We start from the raw sequence: 20189 nt of genomic DNA, 5'->3' as shown, positions 1-20189 counted from the left end.
ATGTTTCCTATTCCCAACTCCCAAATTGATAAGGAGTTATCATCTTTAATATGATTTTCTTACAGAACCGGTTGCAGTGACTTTATGAATTTTCTTATGTTTTTAGTTTCCAATGAGTTGGGTCTTCAAGATGTAAAATTATTTTTGCTCATTGTCTTGCAATAATTGTGGTTATTGTTTGTATCTTTCATTGTTTGCAAGAGCTTTTTGTGAGGCTATGATTATATAATGTCCATTTATTAATGAAATTACTGCTGCCATAAAAAAAAAGTATGTCCTTCACAGGATTTTTTTAATTACTTTTTATATATATTCATTTTCAGAGTAGGTAGGATAATGTCCCCTCAAAAGATTGAACAAAACAATGTGGCTCATAGCTTGAGTGAAGAGAAAAGGATAATTAAATTGACAGCACAAATATACACAAGAAAAGGGGAAAGAAATTAATGGAGTGGCCTGAGGGCCATATTATTAGCCAAAGTGAAAGTCAAATTATTAGCCATTTTATTATGGTGTAATCATCAGGAAACAGCCTGTGGATTAACAGAAAAAAAAAAAAAAAAATTAAAAGGCAACCTGCTACTCAATTATATTTGAATTTGGTGTGGTGAAGGTGTGAAACCACATTTGGTTATATGCATTATATATGTACACCGCGACTATGTGGCACGACATGACCTAAGACAATTGTAAAATATTTATAATAATAATAATAATATTCAATACCTCAGTTTGATGTACTTTTTTCCATGATAAAATAGTTATAATCATTATATACTAACGTGGTATAAAATGCTGTGCAGTTAAGTACATGCCAGATCAACTTTCAAGTAATACTAGATATATAAATTATTAATTTTTTTGTGAGAATTTATAATCTCATGACGGATCACATGTTATTATGTACAAAAATGAAATATAAAACAAATATTGTATATAATTTTTTTTTTCATTTTTTCACGGCATGCTTCCATCGGTCACCAAATGATCATTCGTGACAATTGTTGGATCCATATATTAGAGAATTTCACTTGCCTATATTACATTATGAATGATTATATATACACAATTTAACTAAAACGAACATTATGAGTTGTAAGCAAAATGTTTGTAGCTCATGTGATTTTTAAAAGCATTTATCTCTGTACTCGAGATTATAGATTCGATTTCCCCTTTTTCATCTGAAAACAAATTATAAATTATGTTTCTTTTGCATAAAAATAACATTTTCCAAAGCCACATTCAAATATTAGTCATTAACAATGCCGTATGTCTTGGTTCCACGAATCAAACTTTGTTTTCATGCTGCTTTGAATATCAATGTGTCATATATTAAGGTTGGTCAGAGATTACAAGAAGTCAAACTCAATGGGAGAAGACATAATAAACTTTTATACTTGGAGAAGTGTTTTAAAAAGTTATGAGAATAAATTATGCCACAATTTGATTCATATATTTCTCTTTGACTTTGTATTTTTCATTTTTTTTTAATTTTGAGGTTGGGTAATATTGTGAATAAAAAATTATGATAGTGTGATGAAAGATGACAATGCTTGGTTTACCTTTTCACTAGGAAAATCCACTCCTACATTCATTTTCATATCTCTTACCCAAAAGTATCAACCAAAGAATTGAATGATATGAGAGATGTGAGAAGACAATTCTAGAGTTTAATGAGTTTAGATGGATGTATAGAGGTGAGTGTATTGAGTAATCAGTTTACTTTCTTTTGTTTTTTTCACTTAGGTTTTTAGAGGTCTTGGGTAAACTTTTCGTCCACATCTTCATTGAAAGGAACAATTTGATTATGTTGGGACGATTTATTAAGGCTAAAATCATAACCAAACCAAACTAATACAGTTTGATTCAATTTTCGGGCCGTTTGACATTTTGATGGTCAAAATTAAACCAATCTGCTCATTACAATTATGATCAATCCACTTAATGTCCACACAAAAACGAAGCTAGTTTGGAGGTAATTGTATTTACCAAACTATAGAATGACTTGTGTTTATTTTATTTTAGGGTTAATGACCTAAATGGTCCCCCAACTGTCGCGAAATTATCATTTTGGTCAACCAACTAAAATTTTCAATTCAAACGTCCTTAAACTTTTTATAATATACCAAAATCGTCATTCCGTCAAAGTCTGTGTATTATTCCGTTAAATATACTCACCTAAAAATACGGTTTTGTCCCTTGATTGAACGGAATAATACACAGACTTTGACGAAAGGACAATTTTGGTACATTATAAAAAGTTTAAGGACGTTTGAATTGAAAATTTTAGTTGATGAATCAAAATGATAATTTCGCGATAATTGGGGTACCATTTAGGCCGTTACCCTTTATTTTATTTATAATTATGTTATTTTCCTTTCGTGTTGAGCCGGTTACAACTTGTGTCACCCTAATTTGTCTTTAGGCAAATGATCCGGACAGATAACTTTTGGATTTTGGTTTAAGTAGGATTTGTTTTGGGTTAATAATATTTGAAGGCTTGATTGGAACTGACTGAGATGGGGACAGACCATCCAACGGTCATGAATAAAACTAAGCGAAACGTACTTCTCAGGACCACATGGAAATGAAACCCATCCCTTCAGCTCTCGAAAATTCTCTCTCTCTCTCTCTCTCTCTCTCTCTCTCTCTCACATCACTCGTCGTCAGCTCAGAGAGAACACTTTGGACATGTTTGCAAATGACAAAATTTAACACAAAAAGAGAAAAAAAAAAAAAAAGGGAAAAAAAAAGTCACGGATCAAATCACCCAATATCTCCCACGCCGCCACTGTAATTCACAAATTCAGTGACCAAAAACAAACAAAACCAAAAACCAAAATCCCCAAACCAGAAAAAGAAAAGAAAAGAAAATCACAAAAAATATAAAACCCAGCAAAGGCCATTTCTTCTCGTCTTCTCTCTCTCTCTCTCTCTCTCTCCGCTCTGTCTATGGTCTATAAAAGCTACTACACCTTTTCCGATGACCTCCGGGGGCCGTAATTACTGAAACAAAGGCTGCTGCTGCTTCTTTTAACTGGCCACATGTCCGACAACGATGTCGTTTCGGGGACTTTCCGAGCGCTGGTGGAGAGCGCGGACCGGAAGTTCGCTAGGGTTCGCGACGTGCCGGCGTACGGACGTGTCCACAACCAGCACTACTTCCACAAGGTCTTCAAGGCCTACATGCGCCTCTGGAAGTACCAGCAGGAGAAACGGTCCAAGCTCATCGAGGCCGGTCTGAACCGCTGGGAAATCGGCGAGATCGCGAGCCGGATCGGCCAGCTCTACTTCGGCCAGTACATGAGGACCAGCGAGGCCAGGTTCCTCGTCGAGGCCTACGTCTTCTACGAGGCCATTCTTAGCCGGAGCTACTTTGAGGGGTCCAATTCCAGTTCCAAAGCTTTCGGGAAGAAGGATCTCGGCGTTCGGTTCAAGGAGTTGAGGTTCTACGCCCGGTTTTTGCTCGTTTCGTTGATTTTGAACCGGACCGAGATGGTTCAACTTCTCGCTGAGCGGTTCAAGGCTCTTGTTGATGACTGCAAAGCCAATTATCGGGTAATTCACATCGTTCTTTTTTAGCGGCACTAGGATTTGTTTGGTTGTTGAGAACCAATCAATCATGCAAGTTACAAGAGTATGTTGACTTGGTCCTTAGCATTTTCGGGTATTTTTTAGTTACTTCTATACTCGGACATACAGAGCAACAAGTACTACTAACAAGATAAAAGCTTTCTCAAATTAAGTGACAATTTTTTTTATTTATTTATGCTTTTTTCTGTGATTGGATCAATTGAGTGATTTATTATTGGACTTCTGAATTTTATTTCCCGTTTTGATATGGGGTCTTTGATTTCAAGTTAAGATTTCAATTATTATTATAATTTTTTGGTGAAAAAATAGGTTTTTTTATTTTAATAGTCATAATATTAAGTGAAAACGACCTGTTATCTAAATCAGATCCGAGTGTCAAGTGTTGCCATGATGTTATGAAAACTGACTAAAGAGAAGATGTAAATTCCTTAATGAAATGGTACCTCCAGCTGAGATTCCGCTTGGGGGGAGGTAACTCACTGATTTGGGTGGGTCTGAAAGTTACATCATGTTGAGGGAGAGATATGGGGAAACTTATTGATGGCTCAGTCTCCACTAGAAAGTCACTTTGTTTGTGATAGTAATGTGCTGGTTGCTTTTGTGATTTTAAATAAATTAGTCAAAGGCGCATTCACAGTTGAGATGGCAGATCCAGAGAAATAAGAACTCTGATAAATAAATGGTTTCAAGTTTTCTTCAATTTTATCCATATATCAACTACCGTTTGAATCATTAACATATGTGAATTCTGATGGCATATAATTGAAGCTTAGATCAAGTATGATGACTTGGAAATTAAATATCAACCTTTAAGTTTATAAGGAAGTTGCGACTAAATTTAGCATCTCATGCATACCAAGGATGATAAACCTGTCTTTACTCTAATCGGGGAGAAAGGTGGAAGTGAAGCTAATCAAGGACAATCCAAGAATGAAGTCAATGGATGTGTACTTAGTATTGTGGTTTGATTCTTGTCCGGAAGCACTTGCCTCGAAATAGTGATATATGATACCTAGATATACATGGCTTAGATAACGCATTTTATATGCAGGAATGGTGCTTCTAGTTGAGCTAGGCAGTTGGTACAGTGACTGACACACATAGGTGGAGTTGGTGGAATTTATACAGAGACACAGGGACTGTTAATTTTTGGGGTGGGTGAGTTTGTTAGGTTCAATAGTCTTTTGAATTACTAAGTTGTTGAGTGAAGCAATGCGAAGTTCTAAGTCACCGAATGCCATTCATTTTCTGCTTGGATGCTTTAATTGAAGCAAGTAAAATGTCAAGGTTAATCAATTTTTTACTGATCAAATATGCGTGCATTCATTTATGTCTCTGTTCAAATAGTTAATGTGCATGTACACTTTCGTTCATGTCTCAGTTCAAGTGGTTAATTAGAAATAGGTTTCCTCAAATGAGTTCTTGTGTACTTATTTCGATGGGTGCGCATGATTTGGACATTTGAGCTATCTCTTCTCAGGAAACTAATTTTAAAGAATGGAGGCTAGTGGTGCAAGAAATTGTTCGATTTATGAAAGTTGATACGGCCTTTATGAATGTCAGGCCATTGCGATACTCCGCCTTGTTTGATTCACATCCGTCGTCTCTTCCATATGTGGCTCGTTTCCATGCAAAGAGGGTTTTAAAATTTCAAGATGCATTGCTGACAAGCTATCACCGTAATGAGGTCAATAAATTATTATTTTTTCCGCATCTTTGGCTATTTATTTTAATTTATTTCACAATTGATAATAGATACAGGCCTCACTTAGGAAAGTTTTTGTGAATGTTTGTGTACTGTGACATGTAGGTCAAATTTGCTGAACTTACATTGGACACTTACCGAATGCTGCAATGTTTGGAATGGGAGCCAAGCGGGTCTTTCTACCAAAAGCGTGCAGTGGAATCCAAAGAGAATGGCACTTTTATTGATCACTCCGGGGCTTCTGCCGCATCTGGAGTAATCGATATGAACTTGGCTGCGGACATGACTGATCCAACTTTACCTCCAAATCCAAGGAAAGCGGTTATTTACCGTCCATCTGTGACACATTTGATTGCGGTTAGTGTTAATCCCATCTTTATCATATTTGTTATCTGAGGGATCTGTCTCTGGAACTTTTGGAATTTGAAACGCATGTTGTGTGATGCATGAACCTGGACATGCAACATTCAAAATTATACCAAACTGACAATGGAATCCAGAAAAAATAGGACAGAAGACAAAAAAAATGTAATTTTGTTTTTATTTGATACATTGAATAAATTACAAAAGCTAAGGTATGATTTAAGGAATATTCATGAAATTTGATCAAATTCCTAACTTCTAATTTCCTGAAGAAAGTTCAAAGAATTAAAAAGAATAAAAGACTAAAAATCTTTGAGCTTGAAAAATTAATTACATACAGTTTTAACCTTTACTTTGTTCAGATTAAATTCTGTGGTGAAAGAAGAAAGAGTTAAGCACGACCCTTCATGTCCAACTAGTCCCTATTTTGTTAGTTGAAATGGGTTTTTGTTTGACAAAAAGTACTTTTAAGCAGACAAAGAAAAAACAAAAGGAAACTTTAAAAAATTACAGAATGAACTCCAGTTTTTCACATTTTTTCTTTTTGAATTTAGCCTGTCCATGTTGGGGCTGGATTCCAGATGTTTCCAAAACTTTTTTTTTTCCTTCACACATCATATGTAGCAATGCAGCCCTTTGGGTCTGTTGGTCTGTCCTTCTATCAGTGAAATGGCCTATAAACTTAAAGACGCATTTTATTTGCATGATTCTGACAAAGTTTCTGTGGCATATTTGTGTGTAACTTATTTGTTTGCTCAGCTTTATCATGTGGGGTTCATTATAACTATGATTGAATAAGGGCATTGCCAGTTTCACTGTTCTTTCATGTACCTGCAATAGAAAATGGTGTAAATATGTCTTTATTGCAACAACATGGAGTGGGTCCATCAAATAACAGTTGCTTGTTTGCCAGTATTAAAATTTTCGATCTATAATATACATGTATTTTAATTTATTCTTTCTGTTTCTTAATTATGTAAGTATTATTGGTAAGGCTGATTGCTTAAATGATGCATCGGCAGGTGATGGCTACAATATGCGAGGAGCTCCCTCTCGACAGTATTATGCTAGTGTATCTGTCAGCCTCAGGTTAACTTTGGTTTCTTAGGATAAAAATCAACTCATCATTTATCATGTCTTTGTCATCCCAGATTATTGAACTTGATGATAAATTGTGCAGGGAAGGCTGGTCGTAATAATGTTACTCAGGCATACAACTCTGGAGGATCACATAAATCCTCAAAAAATAAAGTTCCTCTCCCAGCTCAGAATAATTCTATGCCTGAATCTTGTATAAACAACAAGGGAGAGTCAAGTGGCTATTATGACCAATATTTGTGGTTTGGCCCTAGAGGAAATGGTGGTAGGTTCCTGTTTTGAATCATTGTGCTGTCTTGTTTTATTGTGACCATTTTTGTGCACAGTAACCTGTTAACTCATTTATTATGTCTCGTCTTCCCTGTGTTATTGTTCCACCCTTTCATTTGCTTCTTTTGGATTTTCAGGTTTGAGTAACCTCTACCCTGGCGACATAATTCCTTTCACTCGGAGACCTCTTTTCTTGATAATAGATAGTGACAACAGCCATGCATTCAAGGCAGGTTTGTCAAAACTTGTGCATGAATTCCAAGGTTCCGTGTTTTGTTTACAGTGGAGTGTTGTTTCTAAATCACATTTGTCTAACTTTAAGAATAAATGACATTTATGGTTATCGTCTGAATTTCACTATATGGTCAGTGCCATGTCTACACTATATGTTTGATCCCGGAGTAAGTTTTGACATGTTGAGAGGAACTTACTCACTTTCTGGAACCAGTAATAGTTTACCCACTGAATGTTATTGGAAGCACATTTATCACTAGCAAAAATGGAGCCCTTCAGGCTCAAATATGTCTTTCGTATCTAAACTCAAAAGAGCGCCAGTGTCTTCTGAATCTTTCTAAAGGTTGCACTTCTCCAGATGCAACTGTTTTTCATGGTGCTTGGCCATTTTGATGGAATCGGAGAAGCTTTCTCGAACTCATGGTGTCTGTTCATTGCCCGATGTTCAATATTGAGTCAATCTGCCTCTGAGTCTGGTTTGTCAGTGAAATTACGTACGTTCTGATTATGAATGATTTCAGGTTTTACATGGTGCGGAAAGAGGAGAGACAGCTGCTCTGTTTCTTTCACCTTTGAGACCAGCATTCAAGAACCCAGCTGATGCTGATTTAATGCAAAATGGAAGTCAGTTTACCTTTTTCTTGACTGCTCCTCTGTCAGCATTCTGCCACTTAGTTGGCTTCTCCTCTTCTGATGGTGAAGCAGTAAGTTAGTTGCAAGACCTGTAGTACTTCTGACAATCCATTGTATTTTAGGTGTTCCAATTAATTTGTTCTGCTTTTAGGAGGTTTATAACAATGCTGAAAGCATCCTCTCTGCTGCCTTCTCTGAGTGGGAAGTTATTCTTTGTACATCAACAAGCCTGGATCTGGTATGGGCACAAGTTATATCTGATCCATTTCTGCGGCGGCTTATTCTGAGGTACTCCTCTTTCCACCTTGCAAAGGACTACAAAGCAACGGATTCATAATATGTTATGCTTAGCGCTATCTTACTCGATTCTGTGACTTGAAATGGGCTGTGCAATTTCTTTAATAATGAGAAACAAGATAATAGCATTTGTCTTGGAGTTCTGTTTCTGTTTATTTGCTGGTGTATAATTAAAATAGTGGAAATGCTTACATGATGCTCCTACTTCCAGATTTATATTCTGCAGAGCTGTGCTTTCATTCTTCTGTCCTCCAGAAGATAGTGAGCAGTATTTGCCGATTTGCCTACCTCTTCTTCCCATTTCTGTTTCTCCAGAGTCTGAAGTTGTGCAGTCTGCCGTCCACCGGCTTGCAAAGCACCTCAGCGTCTCTGACTTTTTTCACTTTGTTGACACATGATTACTTGATTAGATATCAAAGCTAGATTGTAAGTATAGCATTGCATCTTCTGGGGTTAACGTCTCGTATATCCGGTTTGACCACAGCACAGATCAATCAACTGGGCTTATTGGGTTTGAGAAGATACTGGTTGATAAGCGCAAAATATAGAGAAAATGTTTTGAGCGTGGTCATGCAGCCCTGTTGTTTCTCGATGATGTATGGTGGTTTCGTTGTATGATCATTATAGTGCGGTGTGAACTTTGCCAGGTGAAACTTTGGAGCTTTTTCAAATTACATATAATTGTCAATACCTTTGTAAAAGAAAATCAGCTAGTGAAATGAGATCTAAATTTTTTTTTTTTCTTCTAACCTTTCTTGGCGGCACCGTTACATTCTTGGTGAAGCTTAGGTAGATGTAAACGGTTACCGAGGAGTTTATTGAAGGCCTCTGGTACTGACTCTAGAATTCGATTTGAGATTTTGGTTTGTATTGTTTTAGTTTTTACTATTGCTCATTTTTGCCGGGGGACTTGGTATAAAAGGCTTTCTTTGTTCTTTACGTTCTTTTTGCTTCTTTCAAATTTCAGTTTGGTTGTTAATGTGAACTCCGAGAGCAGCCCTAACATAACATGGGCTAACTGACACTAACCAACATTAATGTGCAAGAAGACTTTTTTTGCTTGTAAGTGACTTCAACAACTAGATAAATTTCCTAAAGTAGCGTATTAGACAACCTTAACAGCTATTTTGGTTGAATTAGTCCCGCTACTCTAGCTACCTTTGACCCCAATAGAACAAATTGATTTTTCATTTTGAGGACTTTTGCTATTGAAAGGGGCGATAATACACTAAATTCACACATAACACGAATGTTAGGATCACAAGGAGAAATTATAGAATGGTACAGTATCATAACGTCAGATAGTGAGACTCCCACTCAAAATCTACCACTTGTGACTTTTTACAGCTGGAAACACATCCAATTTTATCCTTTACAATAAAATTAATAAAAGAAAAACCACAAAGAAGAAAATTGCACCAGACTCCCACCCGACTAAAATTACCAGTTCTCGTTCGCCGCCCCCTCTCTCTGAGTTTCTAATCCTCCTTCCATCTCTCTCTACTGTACCAACAACTACTTTATCTTACATTTGTTGTTTATTTCCACATTGAAATTCTGCCCATTTATTCATCTTCCTCAAAGTAAAAAGAATTAAGAATCGAAAAAACTAGAATATTGTACGCCAACCACTGCACCCAGCTTTGCCTCCCCTGGTCATCGCCCATGCTCTCTCAGTTTCTCTCTCTCATTTAGAAGAATGATATCTACTATTCCAATTGATCCCAAGTCAGCTTTTGGGCAAGCCATATTCAATCGAATGAGATCTGCATATTCAATTAAAAAGTCTCGAGTTTTCTCATATGTTATCGAGAGAGGACAAAGAGATGTAGGGAAGAAGAGAGAGAGAGTGAAAGAGTGAAGGAGATAGTTTGGGTGACTCATTCTTTTTTATTTATTATTTTATAGATTTTATTTGAAAGGGTAAAAGTATAATTTCATGTCCAGCTGTAATTAGTTTTAACTTTTAAAAATAAAAATAGACAAGTGGTAGATTTTGAATGGGAGTATTACCAGCTGATGTGGTGATACCGTACCATTCTATAATTTCTCAAACCGAGGAGCATACTTGTGGGGTGCAATTACTCCAAACCACTACATTAGTGAATCTTTTACCTAGAAGAAATTGATTTTGCTAACCGTGTTCTCAACTTTCCAATCCAACAATTAGTCTTTGTTGCTTCCGAATTTGCCCTTCAATGATGTGGGGATTTGACTAGTAGGTCTCTCCCAAGCTGACTTTTGGGCCTTGCTTTGGGTTGAAGGCAAGAGAAAAGGGTTGCAACATGTAACATTGTTGTGTTCCAAAAAAAAGACTCTAATTATGCCAAGTTACCTACATGGTCTAGTCCAATGAAAAATGAACTTGACTTGTGGACTAATAGTCTCAAGTTTAAATCCCTTTAGAGCACTTCCATCTATTTGTCATGTCAAAGAGCAAGGGGAGGCAAGGGCTATTACTATTCACATGAATAGTGCTAGCATTGCAAAAGTCAAAGTGTGTTTCCACCCATTGCCATAGCAAATGACAATTACTATTCACTTTAAATTATTTTATTTTTTTATACATAAACGATTAATTTTGATAGGGTTTATGGTTTTGGCGTGAGAAGTAAAGAATATGGCTAGGTATATATATATATATATATATATAATTTTGAATTTTTGTGTAACACCCCGACTCTATTTAATTTCCAATGCAAATGGAAAAACTAAATTAAATGTGAAATTACGAAACTACCCTCGGGGTAGGGTATTTCGGTCATTTTCTTGTCCGGAAGGATTTTGGGACCACAAGTGGTTTGGTTGCGTAGGTGGTTCTGAGATGAATTCGTGGACAGGCGGTAGGCTTGAATCGGAGTTATAACGAGGTTTTGGCGATGAAATTTCATTCAGTGGCAAAACCGTAAATAACTCGAAAAGGGTATTTGTAAAACCAAAAATCAGATTTTCATTTTTATTTCTCTCTCTCTCTCTCTCTCTCTCTCTCTCTCTCTTTTCTCTCTCTCCCGTGCGGTTCCTCTCTCCCGACCCGACACTCTCTCTCTCTCTCTTCGTTTCTCCCTCGAGTCACGGCAGGCCAATCCGTCCGTTGGCTTCGTCTTGACGTCGGTCAAGACCCATCGATTTCCCGTCGAAAACTTCGAAAATAGCCTACTGTTTTGGTTCGAGCCGGACTTTTCGTCGTTGCTTGCGCCGCCTCCGCCGTCCATTTCGAGTAAAATTGGTGAGGTTTCTCTTTCTTTTATCTGTTCTAGCTGCACTGTTGTGTAGGATTGAAACGATTTTGAGGTTTTGGAAGTTATTTTGAATTAGGTTTTGGCCGGATTTCGGGATGAAATTCCGCCACTTCGGTCAATTTTTGGGGTGTGCCCAAGAACAAAAGTGGCTCCAAACAGGGTGTTACATCTGGAATAGGAGTCTTGAGCCGAGATTTTGAGATTTTCCGGCCAAGCCTAATCGCTTTGGACACTCGCTTGCTGCCAGCGCGTGTGGCGGCGCGTGGGCAAGTGTGGTGGAGCTGTAAATCATTCCAGTGTGATCCTTAGGTTGTCACGAGCGCGTAGGATTTAGCGGATCTCGATTCCGAGGTCGTTTGACAATCGAACGAATTATCGCATATTGTGCGTTATTCGGGTTCTATATGTCCCGACCGTTGGATTGTTTTCAAACTGAAGTATGTTCCTCTAGGTACCCTTAGGATCGTGTAGGATTCGACGGATCGTAAAACGGAGTCCCGGATACTCCGGAAATGCTAACTTAGGGTGAGGGTTTCAATAACCGTCCATTTGTGTGATCGTGAGCTATCTAACCGTCCGTTTCGGACCAAATGTATAGGACGTGTATCCTAGACCTCGTAAAACCTATATGAACTCCCGGGAAGCTAGGGTTTTATTTTAAAGTTCTGTTTTGAAGCGCTTGACGTTCATCGTATTTTCAGTATTCAATCGTACTCACCCAAAGATACGCAGCGGGACCCTCTAAGGGTCAAGCTGTGTGGGATTACTTGTGAGTGGACTTTTCTTTTGAAACTCAGTATGATTTCATTCATGAAAATATGACATATAGTTTTATTATGTTTATCAAGAATTTATATATGCTCGAATGAAAGTTCGAGGTTTTTATAAAACTTATTATGATATTTGAATTTTGAGAAATCGTGTTTGCATGCGTCTATGCATGGGGTACGTGATGGTTGATATGAGCTATGGAAAGGTAATATTTGATTTGCTAGTTGGAGTGCGTTAAGCACTATTTCATGTACCTCCCCTGATCTGATTTTGGTTACGGATACTGAGTACTTTTGAAATTATGAGAACTCAGAACATCCTTGAGGGATGTTCTTGTGGACCCTGGATTTGGGGTAGTCTGCGCGCGTAGGACTGGTATTTCAGCGTACAAGCTTTGACCGTGTCTGTATGTCTTTGGTGAGAGTTAGTCCCCAGTTGGACGGCTCGTTCCCTAGACACATGGTGAATTGAGGAATGGCTCTGCCATGTGGACTAGTCAAACAGTCCCCCGGTTGGATTGTTTTCCCGGTACAATTAAATATTGGTTATATTCATATACTATTATTCTTAATATTATTATTATTCTGTTATATCATATATTTAGTATGTATATAATTATATGTATGTATGAATGTTCTTTGATTCTATTCCTCGGTAAGGATACTTCCTTGCCGGTCGTACCTTTGAGAATGTTTATGAGAGTCTAACCTTTCGGAACTCTTAAATTGAGTGGTGGGCTTCGTGAAGTATTATTCACGGATTACGGATTTGAGATCCGGTATAAATGTGTTAGTATGTATGCATGTACTGTTTATGTTGTTTTGTTGTGCTTATGGTATCCTTGCATGTTTTAATAAAGGTGGGGGTTACACTATTTTGTTTTCACTTGAACTAAACTTGACTTTTGTCCACTCACAACTTTCTGTTTTGCGCTGACCCGATCGAGCTTTGCATTGAGCGGACCGGGTGCATCTTGGAATTCGAGTCTTCGTAGAGACTCTTGGTACCTTTTCCTTTCCGTTGTGATATTAGGTTGTATTTTGAATTACATAGATATGCTCATGAGGGTTTAAATTTTGTGAGGCACAGAGGCCTTGTTTGTAAATTATTGTATGCTGTAAAGCATACTGCCAGTTGGTTGTTTTTAAGTAAATTTTGAGCGAGTTGAATTGGGAAATGTTCAATTTACAGGGGAGACTCCAAATTTTGGTAGAAAGTCTCGATCTTTAGTAAATGGGCCCGACATCGGGATGATGTCGGTAATTAGCGAGTCCGTCCTAGGTTCCGAGGAATTTCTGGACGGGTCCTGTCATTTTGGGTTTTTTCAATTTTAAAATTATTTTAATTGGCTACACGTCATTATGATGTCGGCATTACGTCACTTGCTCAGGCAACAACACATGTTGGATTTTCCTGTGGGCATGCCTAGGTTGGTGGGCCCTACACCTTGCCCAGGCTGCATTTGGAGGCTAGAATCACAAAATGGGCCTCGTGCCCCCTCTTGCCTGGGCTAGCCCTGCGCGCTGAAAGTGCTCTTAGCACCTTGACAATGCATGCGTGAGAAATAAAAATATATGAAATGAACTTGACTTGCTCCCCCAATATCATTTGTATATAAAAAAAAAAAAAAATTTCATCAATTATTTTCATCAATTGTCATATAGAAAATGTCAAACACATGATTTTACATATAAATTCTCAAACTCAATGTATAGGAATCTGTTAAATAAAAAAGTTTTACCCAAGTGAGTTTGGTCTAGTGGAAAATTGAACGGGCTAGGCCACACATGTTGGGCGAATGTGATTGGGCTCCTCAATGAAGTCTCGAGTTCGATCCTCTGCATGTGTAATGAAACTCTTGGGGAGAACTTTTCCTTAACCCGTGCTCGGCTCGGAGAGGTGACACTCCTACCACCTTTTTTTTAACCCAAAAAAAAAAAAAAATCAGCCAAAAATCTAATGGCATGGGTTAAGAATATGGGTGACATTTTAGACAAAAAAAGGGCAACAACCAACCGACAATTTACAGCAATGGAACTGCAATCGCGGGAAACCGAACTGCATTTGCGATATGAAGAATCGAACCGCATTTGCGATTACGGTATTTGATTTTCAAAACTTGCTGTTACCGCAAACCGCGACTATATATATATATAAATTGCATTTTGGAAATAGCATTTGTGCTTAAACAACACAACGGAGTCCTTCAAATCCACTCACCACCACCAACACTTGAATTTATAACTTTAATTTGTAACATTAATGCATTGCATTTTCCCTTTAGTTTGTAACTTTAATTTGTAACATTGGTACATTGCATTTTCCCTTTAGTTTGTAACTTTAATTAACTTTGAATTGGATTTTTCCTTTGGGTTGTAACTTTAATTCATTTTGCATTGCATTTTCCTTTTGATTTGTAACTTTAAATGATTTGTAATTGGAATGCTTGAGAAGTTAACTTTAATTGGAATGCTTGGAATTGTAACTTTAATCTTCTTTAGGTTGTGAATACTTGGGAAGTTGAGGAGGTTGCGAATTTATATATGTTTGAGAAGTTGAGGTTGTGAATTTATATTTTTGGGTTAAAGTATGTTTGAAATAAAAAAGCTTCAAAAGAAGCATCAAAATTAGGCATAAAATGTGAAAGATTAGATTTTTATGACACAAAAAAACTTGCAGTTTTAAACCGCTAATTCTGATGGAATCGACCGCTTTTTGCCACAAAAACGGTCGGTTTGCGGTTTGGGCAAAATTCGCGATTACCGAATCGCAATCGCCCTTAGTTAAGAATCCAGATCTGATTAGAAAAAATAAAAATAAAATTGTTGCGGTAAACTGCCAAAAATGGTCGATTTGCGATTTGGACAAAAATTCGCGGTTACCAAACTGCAACCACCCCTAGTTAAGAATCCAGATCTGATTAGAAAAAAATAAAAATAAAATTGTTTGCACGCTCAAGAGTAAAGTTCACATAGCATTACGATTTAAAAAAATGAAAAATTTCTCCCGTAATAACGTTTTACCATCCCAATTACGCAACCTCCGTTTGGTCCGTTTCCCATTTGTAACCAAGTGTTGTTTTTCTCGGCCAATAGGAAGCCTGTGTTAGTCCGTAGCGATCCGCGTCACCACCACAACAACCCATCGCGACCGTGCACTTAAACTGAGAAAACACAACTAAGCCCCTCCATCACCGTTAGATACCACAAAGAGAAAACACACGGATAGTGGATCTCATCCGTCCGATCCCCCAGACCGTTTTGAGTCACACGCTATATATATTCCTTAGCCTCTTGTACGTTCAAATCTTTAGAGAGAGAGAGACAGAGTAAAGAGAGACAGAGCGCGAAGAACACAGAGGTATGACTTTCGTTTAATTTTTCAAAAGTTTTATTTATTTATTTCTGAAGGTAAATAAGGGTTTGCTTTTCGTTCCTACTCAGCTTGCCTATGTCTGTGATCTTGATTTAGGGTTTTTGGTGGTGTAATGGCAAATAATTTTGATTAGGGTTTTCCGTTGCTTTTTCCATTTCATAGTTGGGATTTAAGGATTTCTCCCATTTTTCATGGTATTTCAATGTGAAGATTTAGGGTTTTCCGTTGTTTAGGGTGTTTCATTGTAAAGATTTGGGATTTTCCGGTGCTTATGGTATTTCATGTAAGGATTTATGATCTTGCGTCGTTATTACATTTCGATGTCAATAATTAGGGCTCCTGAATTTTAGTTTAGTTTTTAATTAGGGTTTATGAAAAGACCTGAATGTTATGAACTGGGTTTATGCAGATTCTATATATTCACTTTTCTATCATTTGGGCAATATACATCGTTGTTAACGTTTCTGAAATTATTTTCTAAAAGAAATACTTCTTTTCCTGTTGTCTTATATTTTTGCCAATAAAAGGTTTAATTGTGTGCTAGAACAAATGTTAATTTTCTTTTCTGTTATGTGTTCAGATGGCCCGTACAAAGCAAACTGCTCGTAAGTCAACTGGAGGAAAGGCTCCAAGGAAGCAGCTCGCTACCAAGGTTGGTGCTTGTAAACTTTGCAGTGGTCTAATTTCTTTTCTTGAAATTGTGTCGTAGGTTGTTTGCAGTTGTTAATTTTTTTTTCTTTCTGTGTTATAGGCTGCCCGTAAGTCTGCACCAACCACTGGAGGAGTCAAGAAGCCCCACAGATACCGCCCTGGTACTGTTGCTCTTCGGTGAGTGATTGATCTCTTTTACAGTTTTCCAAGTTTTGGTCTTTATGGCCATAGGCTGTGGTCTAAATTCTGTTTTATTTGGAATGTTTGTGCAGTGAAATTCGTAAGTACCAGAAGAGTACTGAGCTCCTGATCAGGAAGTTGCCATTCCAGAGGCTTGTTCGTGAAATTGCCCAGGACTTCAAGGTATATTTATTGTTTCCAAAATTATGTCAGATTGTTGTTGATGATCTGTTCATGAATGCTGTGTTGATCAGTGTGTTTTTGCAGACTGATCTGCGTTTCCAGAGCCATGCGGTGCTCGCACTGCAGGAGGCAGCTGAGGCTTACCTTGTGGGTCTGTTTGAGGACACCAACCTTTGTGCCATACATGCCAAGCGTGTTACCATCATGCCGAAGGATATCCAGCTGGCTAGGAGGATCAGGGGTGAACGGGCTTAAATGACCAGCCTCTGCAATGAAGATGAGGGGTTGCTTGTGTGGTGGCTGCAGATGGATGGGGTTGATTTGTAAAATGCTTAATTGGGAAAGGAAGGAAGGTGTTTTGTTTGGTACTGTTATTATTAAGTCAGATCAGATAGATAGGTGGTAGGTACAAGCTTGTAGTGAATATCCTTATAGGCAAACACTCTTATGAATTGATGTGCTTTTGGGTGTTTTGTTTCTTAGATTGAGGAACCTTCAATTTGTTGGTCCACGCTTAATTGTGTTTCTGTTATTTTGGTTGTCTGCAGCCTCACTAATGTGGTATTGAACAATATTTCATCTAATTTAGTCCTAAGTTTGTATTTGTTATGTGGATCTGGATGATTTGATGATTCGTTAAAATTGTTAAGATGCTGTTTATGAATGTGATACGTTATCTGGTATCCGCGTTCAACTCTGTCAATAGCCATTGAAACAACAAATGCGTCTTGAGCTTCTTTCCCCGTTAATGTCTCGGTCTGTGTGTTGTGTTCTCTGATGTTGGTTTTAGGGTTATAAGAGATTTGTTCGTTTTCTTCTATAAATACAGCCTTATATTGAATATGGTTTAAAAGCAACATAATATTTGTGAAAACTCAGTACAGAGACCCAAAAAGGCCAGATGCCCGCAGCAGTGGACAAGTGATGGTTTGTCTGCCATCGTCTTTTGTTGTAGTTTAGACCAGTGGAGGCTTTTAGTTACTCCGTAGCACTAGACGAGAATATGCTGGGGTTTGCTTAGGCCTGGTAAGTCCCAGAAAGAGAAAATGAGCATAAATCTAGAGTAGAGCCTACAAGTAATGATGTTGATATATATTTGGGCTAATAATGCGACTTATTCTTCGAACTCCGGTCCCTGCCAATCTCATTTCAGGTGCTTGTTACATTTTCCGCTGCTTGCTTTCTCCACAGTTTAAGCTTTTCTCAACCCAAGATGTATATGTTTGCAACGTCAAGATTGGTGCCTTATCAAGAGCGGGTAAGATTGAAGCCGCCCGCCAATTGTTTGATGAAATGCCCACGAAAGACGTTGTTACATGGAATGCTATCGTTACTGGGTACCGGAAAAATGGGTATTTTGGAGAATCAAAGAGACTGTTCGAATTGATGCCTACTAGGAATGTGGTGTCCTGGAATTCCATGATAGCCGGGTGTTTCGAAAATGAGATGGTTGATGAGGCTTTTAGGTACTTTCGGTCGATGCCGGAGAGAAATATTGCTTCTTGGAATGCTATGATATCAGGTTATGTGAAATATGATCGGCTGGAGGAAGCTAGTAGGCTTTTTGAAGAGATGCCGAGGAGGAATGTTATTTCTTATACGGCAATGATTGATGGGTATGCAAAGAAAGGAGACCTAGAGCGGGCAAGAGCACTTTTTGATTGCATGCCCAATAAGAATGCCGTTTCTTGGACCGTGCTGATCAGTGGGTATGTGGAGAATGGGAAGTTTGATGAAGCAAGGGAATTGTACGAGCAGATGCCAGAGAAAAATGTGATTGCAATGACCGCTATGGTCACAGGGTACTCTAAGGAGGGGAAGATGGAGGAGGCGAGAACTTTATTTGATCAAATTCAGTGTAAGGATCATATCTCCTGGAATGCAATGATAACAGGTATGCCAACTGCAATTCACTCATCCATAAAAGAAACCTTTAACTGCTTAGTGGGTAACTGAACTTGTGCTCATGACATAAATGACAACTTGACGAGGTTACACTTCAAAATTGGCTGAATTTTTGCTTCTGTGCTTCTAATTTTCCAAAACCTAAACTTGTTTGTGCTTGCAGAACTTAGTAAATCAAACAAAATCTTGTTGATGGTACTATAGTGCTTGACAATATTCTGAGCATGAGATAGCTTTCCCTAGTCCCTTCACATGCCTGTTTCTGTTTACAGGCTACACACAAAATGGCAGCGGAGAGGAAGCTTTGAAGTTACATTCACAGAAGCTCAAGATTGGTTTGCGTCCAGATAAATGGACCCTTGTTTCGGTTCTTACCGCCTGTTCTAGTCTTGCATTACTTAAAGAAGGGAGACAAACTCACGTACTCATTATCAAACATGGATATGAATCAAATTTATCCATATGTAATGCTTTGATTACCATGTACAGCAAATGTGGTGCAATCCTTGATTCTGAGTTAGCGTTCAAACAAATTGAGAGTCCAGACCTTGTCTCATGGAACACCATTGTTGCTGCATTTACACAGCATGGTCTCTACGAGAGAGCTCTTGCCTTTTTCAACCAGATGGGGTTGCTTGGCTTTCAGCCAGATGGTATAACATTTCTTAGTCTGTTATCTGCTTGTGCTCATGCGGGGAAGGTGAATGAAAGCATTGATTTGTTTGAGGCAATGGTTAGTAATTATGGTATTGCCCCTAGATCGGACCATTATGCTTGCTTGGTTGATATTTTGGGTCGAGCAGGTCAGTTAGAGAAGGCTTGCAAGATAATCCAAGAGATGCCATTTGACGGAGACTGTCGGATATGGGGTTCTCTTCTTGCATCTTGCAGTGTTTATGTAAACGTGCAAATAGGGGAACTAGCTGCCAAGAAAATATTAGATCTAAATCCTCATAGTTCTGGGCCTTATGTTTCGTTGTCTAATATATACGCAACTGCCGGAAAGTGGAGAGATGTTGCAAGATTGAGAACTCTGATGAAAGAGCATGGAGTTAAGAAGCAACATGCGCACAGCTGGACAGAGATTGGAAATAAGGTGCACATTTTCCTGGGAGGGGATATATCTCATCCAGATATTGATAAGATTCATTTGATGCTCAAAAGGATCAGTCTACACATGGCAGTGGATGATTTTGCAGAGATCGGTGTTCCGTGGAGCTGTTCTTACTGACCTATGGTATGGGATGCATTGGTTTTTATCCAGGGGCAGAGCCACAGCAGCCCCCCAAACACCACCTTTCATGTAAAATGTATGTTAAACTTCTGTAATGAAAGTCCTGCAAGCTCAATGCCCTGAGGCTTTGGCATGCTTCAATTTTGCCACCAGGTGTACTGATATTGATGAAGAAATATAAAAATGTCGAAAAGTTAAAAAGTAAAAAAGAAAGAACAGGCCAGCCCTTGCTAAATTTGGAGCTTGCAAAGATAGGTGAATAATGTAAATTCATTTTCAGGCCCAAAAACAGTGTAAGCCCGAGTTGTTGATTGGCAAATTTGAACACAACAGTCTCCAACGACTATGGCAGGCAGCCGACCAGAGGCAGAGGCAGAGGCAGTCATAGGTTGGACCGTTGGAAACTTGGAATATTATGTGTGGAATGTCAATTTTGTCAAATTCAATCAATCCACTT

At 38.2% G+C, this 20189-nt stretch overlaps 3 protein-coding genes across 4 annotated transcripts; all 3 read left to right on the top strand.

Annotated features, from left to right (window-relative positions):
• The first annotated feature begins 2801 nt into the window (after positions 1–2801).
• On the top strand, positions 2802–9133 carry LOC103333979 (signal transducer, putative (DUF3550/UPF0682)). Its single transcript, XM_008236893.3, has 9 exons — positions 2802–3558; positions 5075–5281; positions 5405–5656; positions 6685–6751; positions 6843–7025; positions 7168–7259; positions 7786–7968; positions 8049–8185; positions 8406–9133. The coding sequence occupies exons 1-9, from the start codon at positions 3046–3048 to the stop codon at positions 8590–8592; spliced, it is 1821 nt and encodes a 606-aa protein (XP_008235115.2). The 5' UTR covers positions 2802–3045; the 3' UTR covers positions 8593–9133.
• A 6338-nt stretch (positions 9134–15471) lies between these two features.
• LOC103333969 (histone H3.3) lies at positions 15472–17202 on the top strand. The gene is made up of 5 exons (XM_008236882.3): positions 15472–15564; positions 16160–16231; positions 16331–16407; positions 16503–16593; positions 16678–17202. The coding sequence occupies exons 2-5, from the start codon at positions 16160–16162 to the stop codon at positions 16846–16848; spliced, it is 411 nt and encodes a 136-aa protein (XP_008235104.1). The 5' UTR covers positions 15472–15564; the 3' UTR covers positions 16849–17202.
• Positions 16862–20145, top strand: LOC103333958 (pentatricopeptide repeat-containing protein At5g56310-like). Of its 2 annotated transcripts, XR_016123416.1 has the most exons (3): positions 16862–18487; positions 18771–19808; positions 20013–20145. XR_016123416.1 is itself a non-coding variant. In XM_008236870.3 (2 exons), the coding sequence occupies exons 1-2, from the start codon at positions 17701–17703 to the stop codon at positions 19727–19729; spliced, it is 1746 nt and encodes a 581-aa protein (XP_008235092.2). In that variant the 5' UTR covers positions 16862–17700; the 3' UTR covers positions 19730–19877. The 2 variants fall into 2 exon arrangements, 1 of the variants encoding a protein (XP_008235092.2); XM_008236870.3 differs by lacking the exon at positions 20013–20145 and having other exon boundaries at positions 18771–19877.
• The last annotated feature ends 44 nt before the right edge of the window (positions 20146–20189 follow it).

The sequence above is a fragment of the Prunus mume genome, linkage group LG1 (genome assembly GCF_029339155.1).
Source record: "Prunus mume cultivar Tortuosa linkage group LG1, ASM2933915v1, whole genome shotgun sequence".
Lineage (NCBI taxonomy): Eukaryota > Viridiplantae > Streptophyta > Magnoliopsida > Rosales > Rosaceae > Prunus > Prunus mume.
This window is presented reverse-complemented; position numbering and strand designations above follow the sequence as displayed.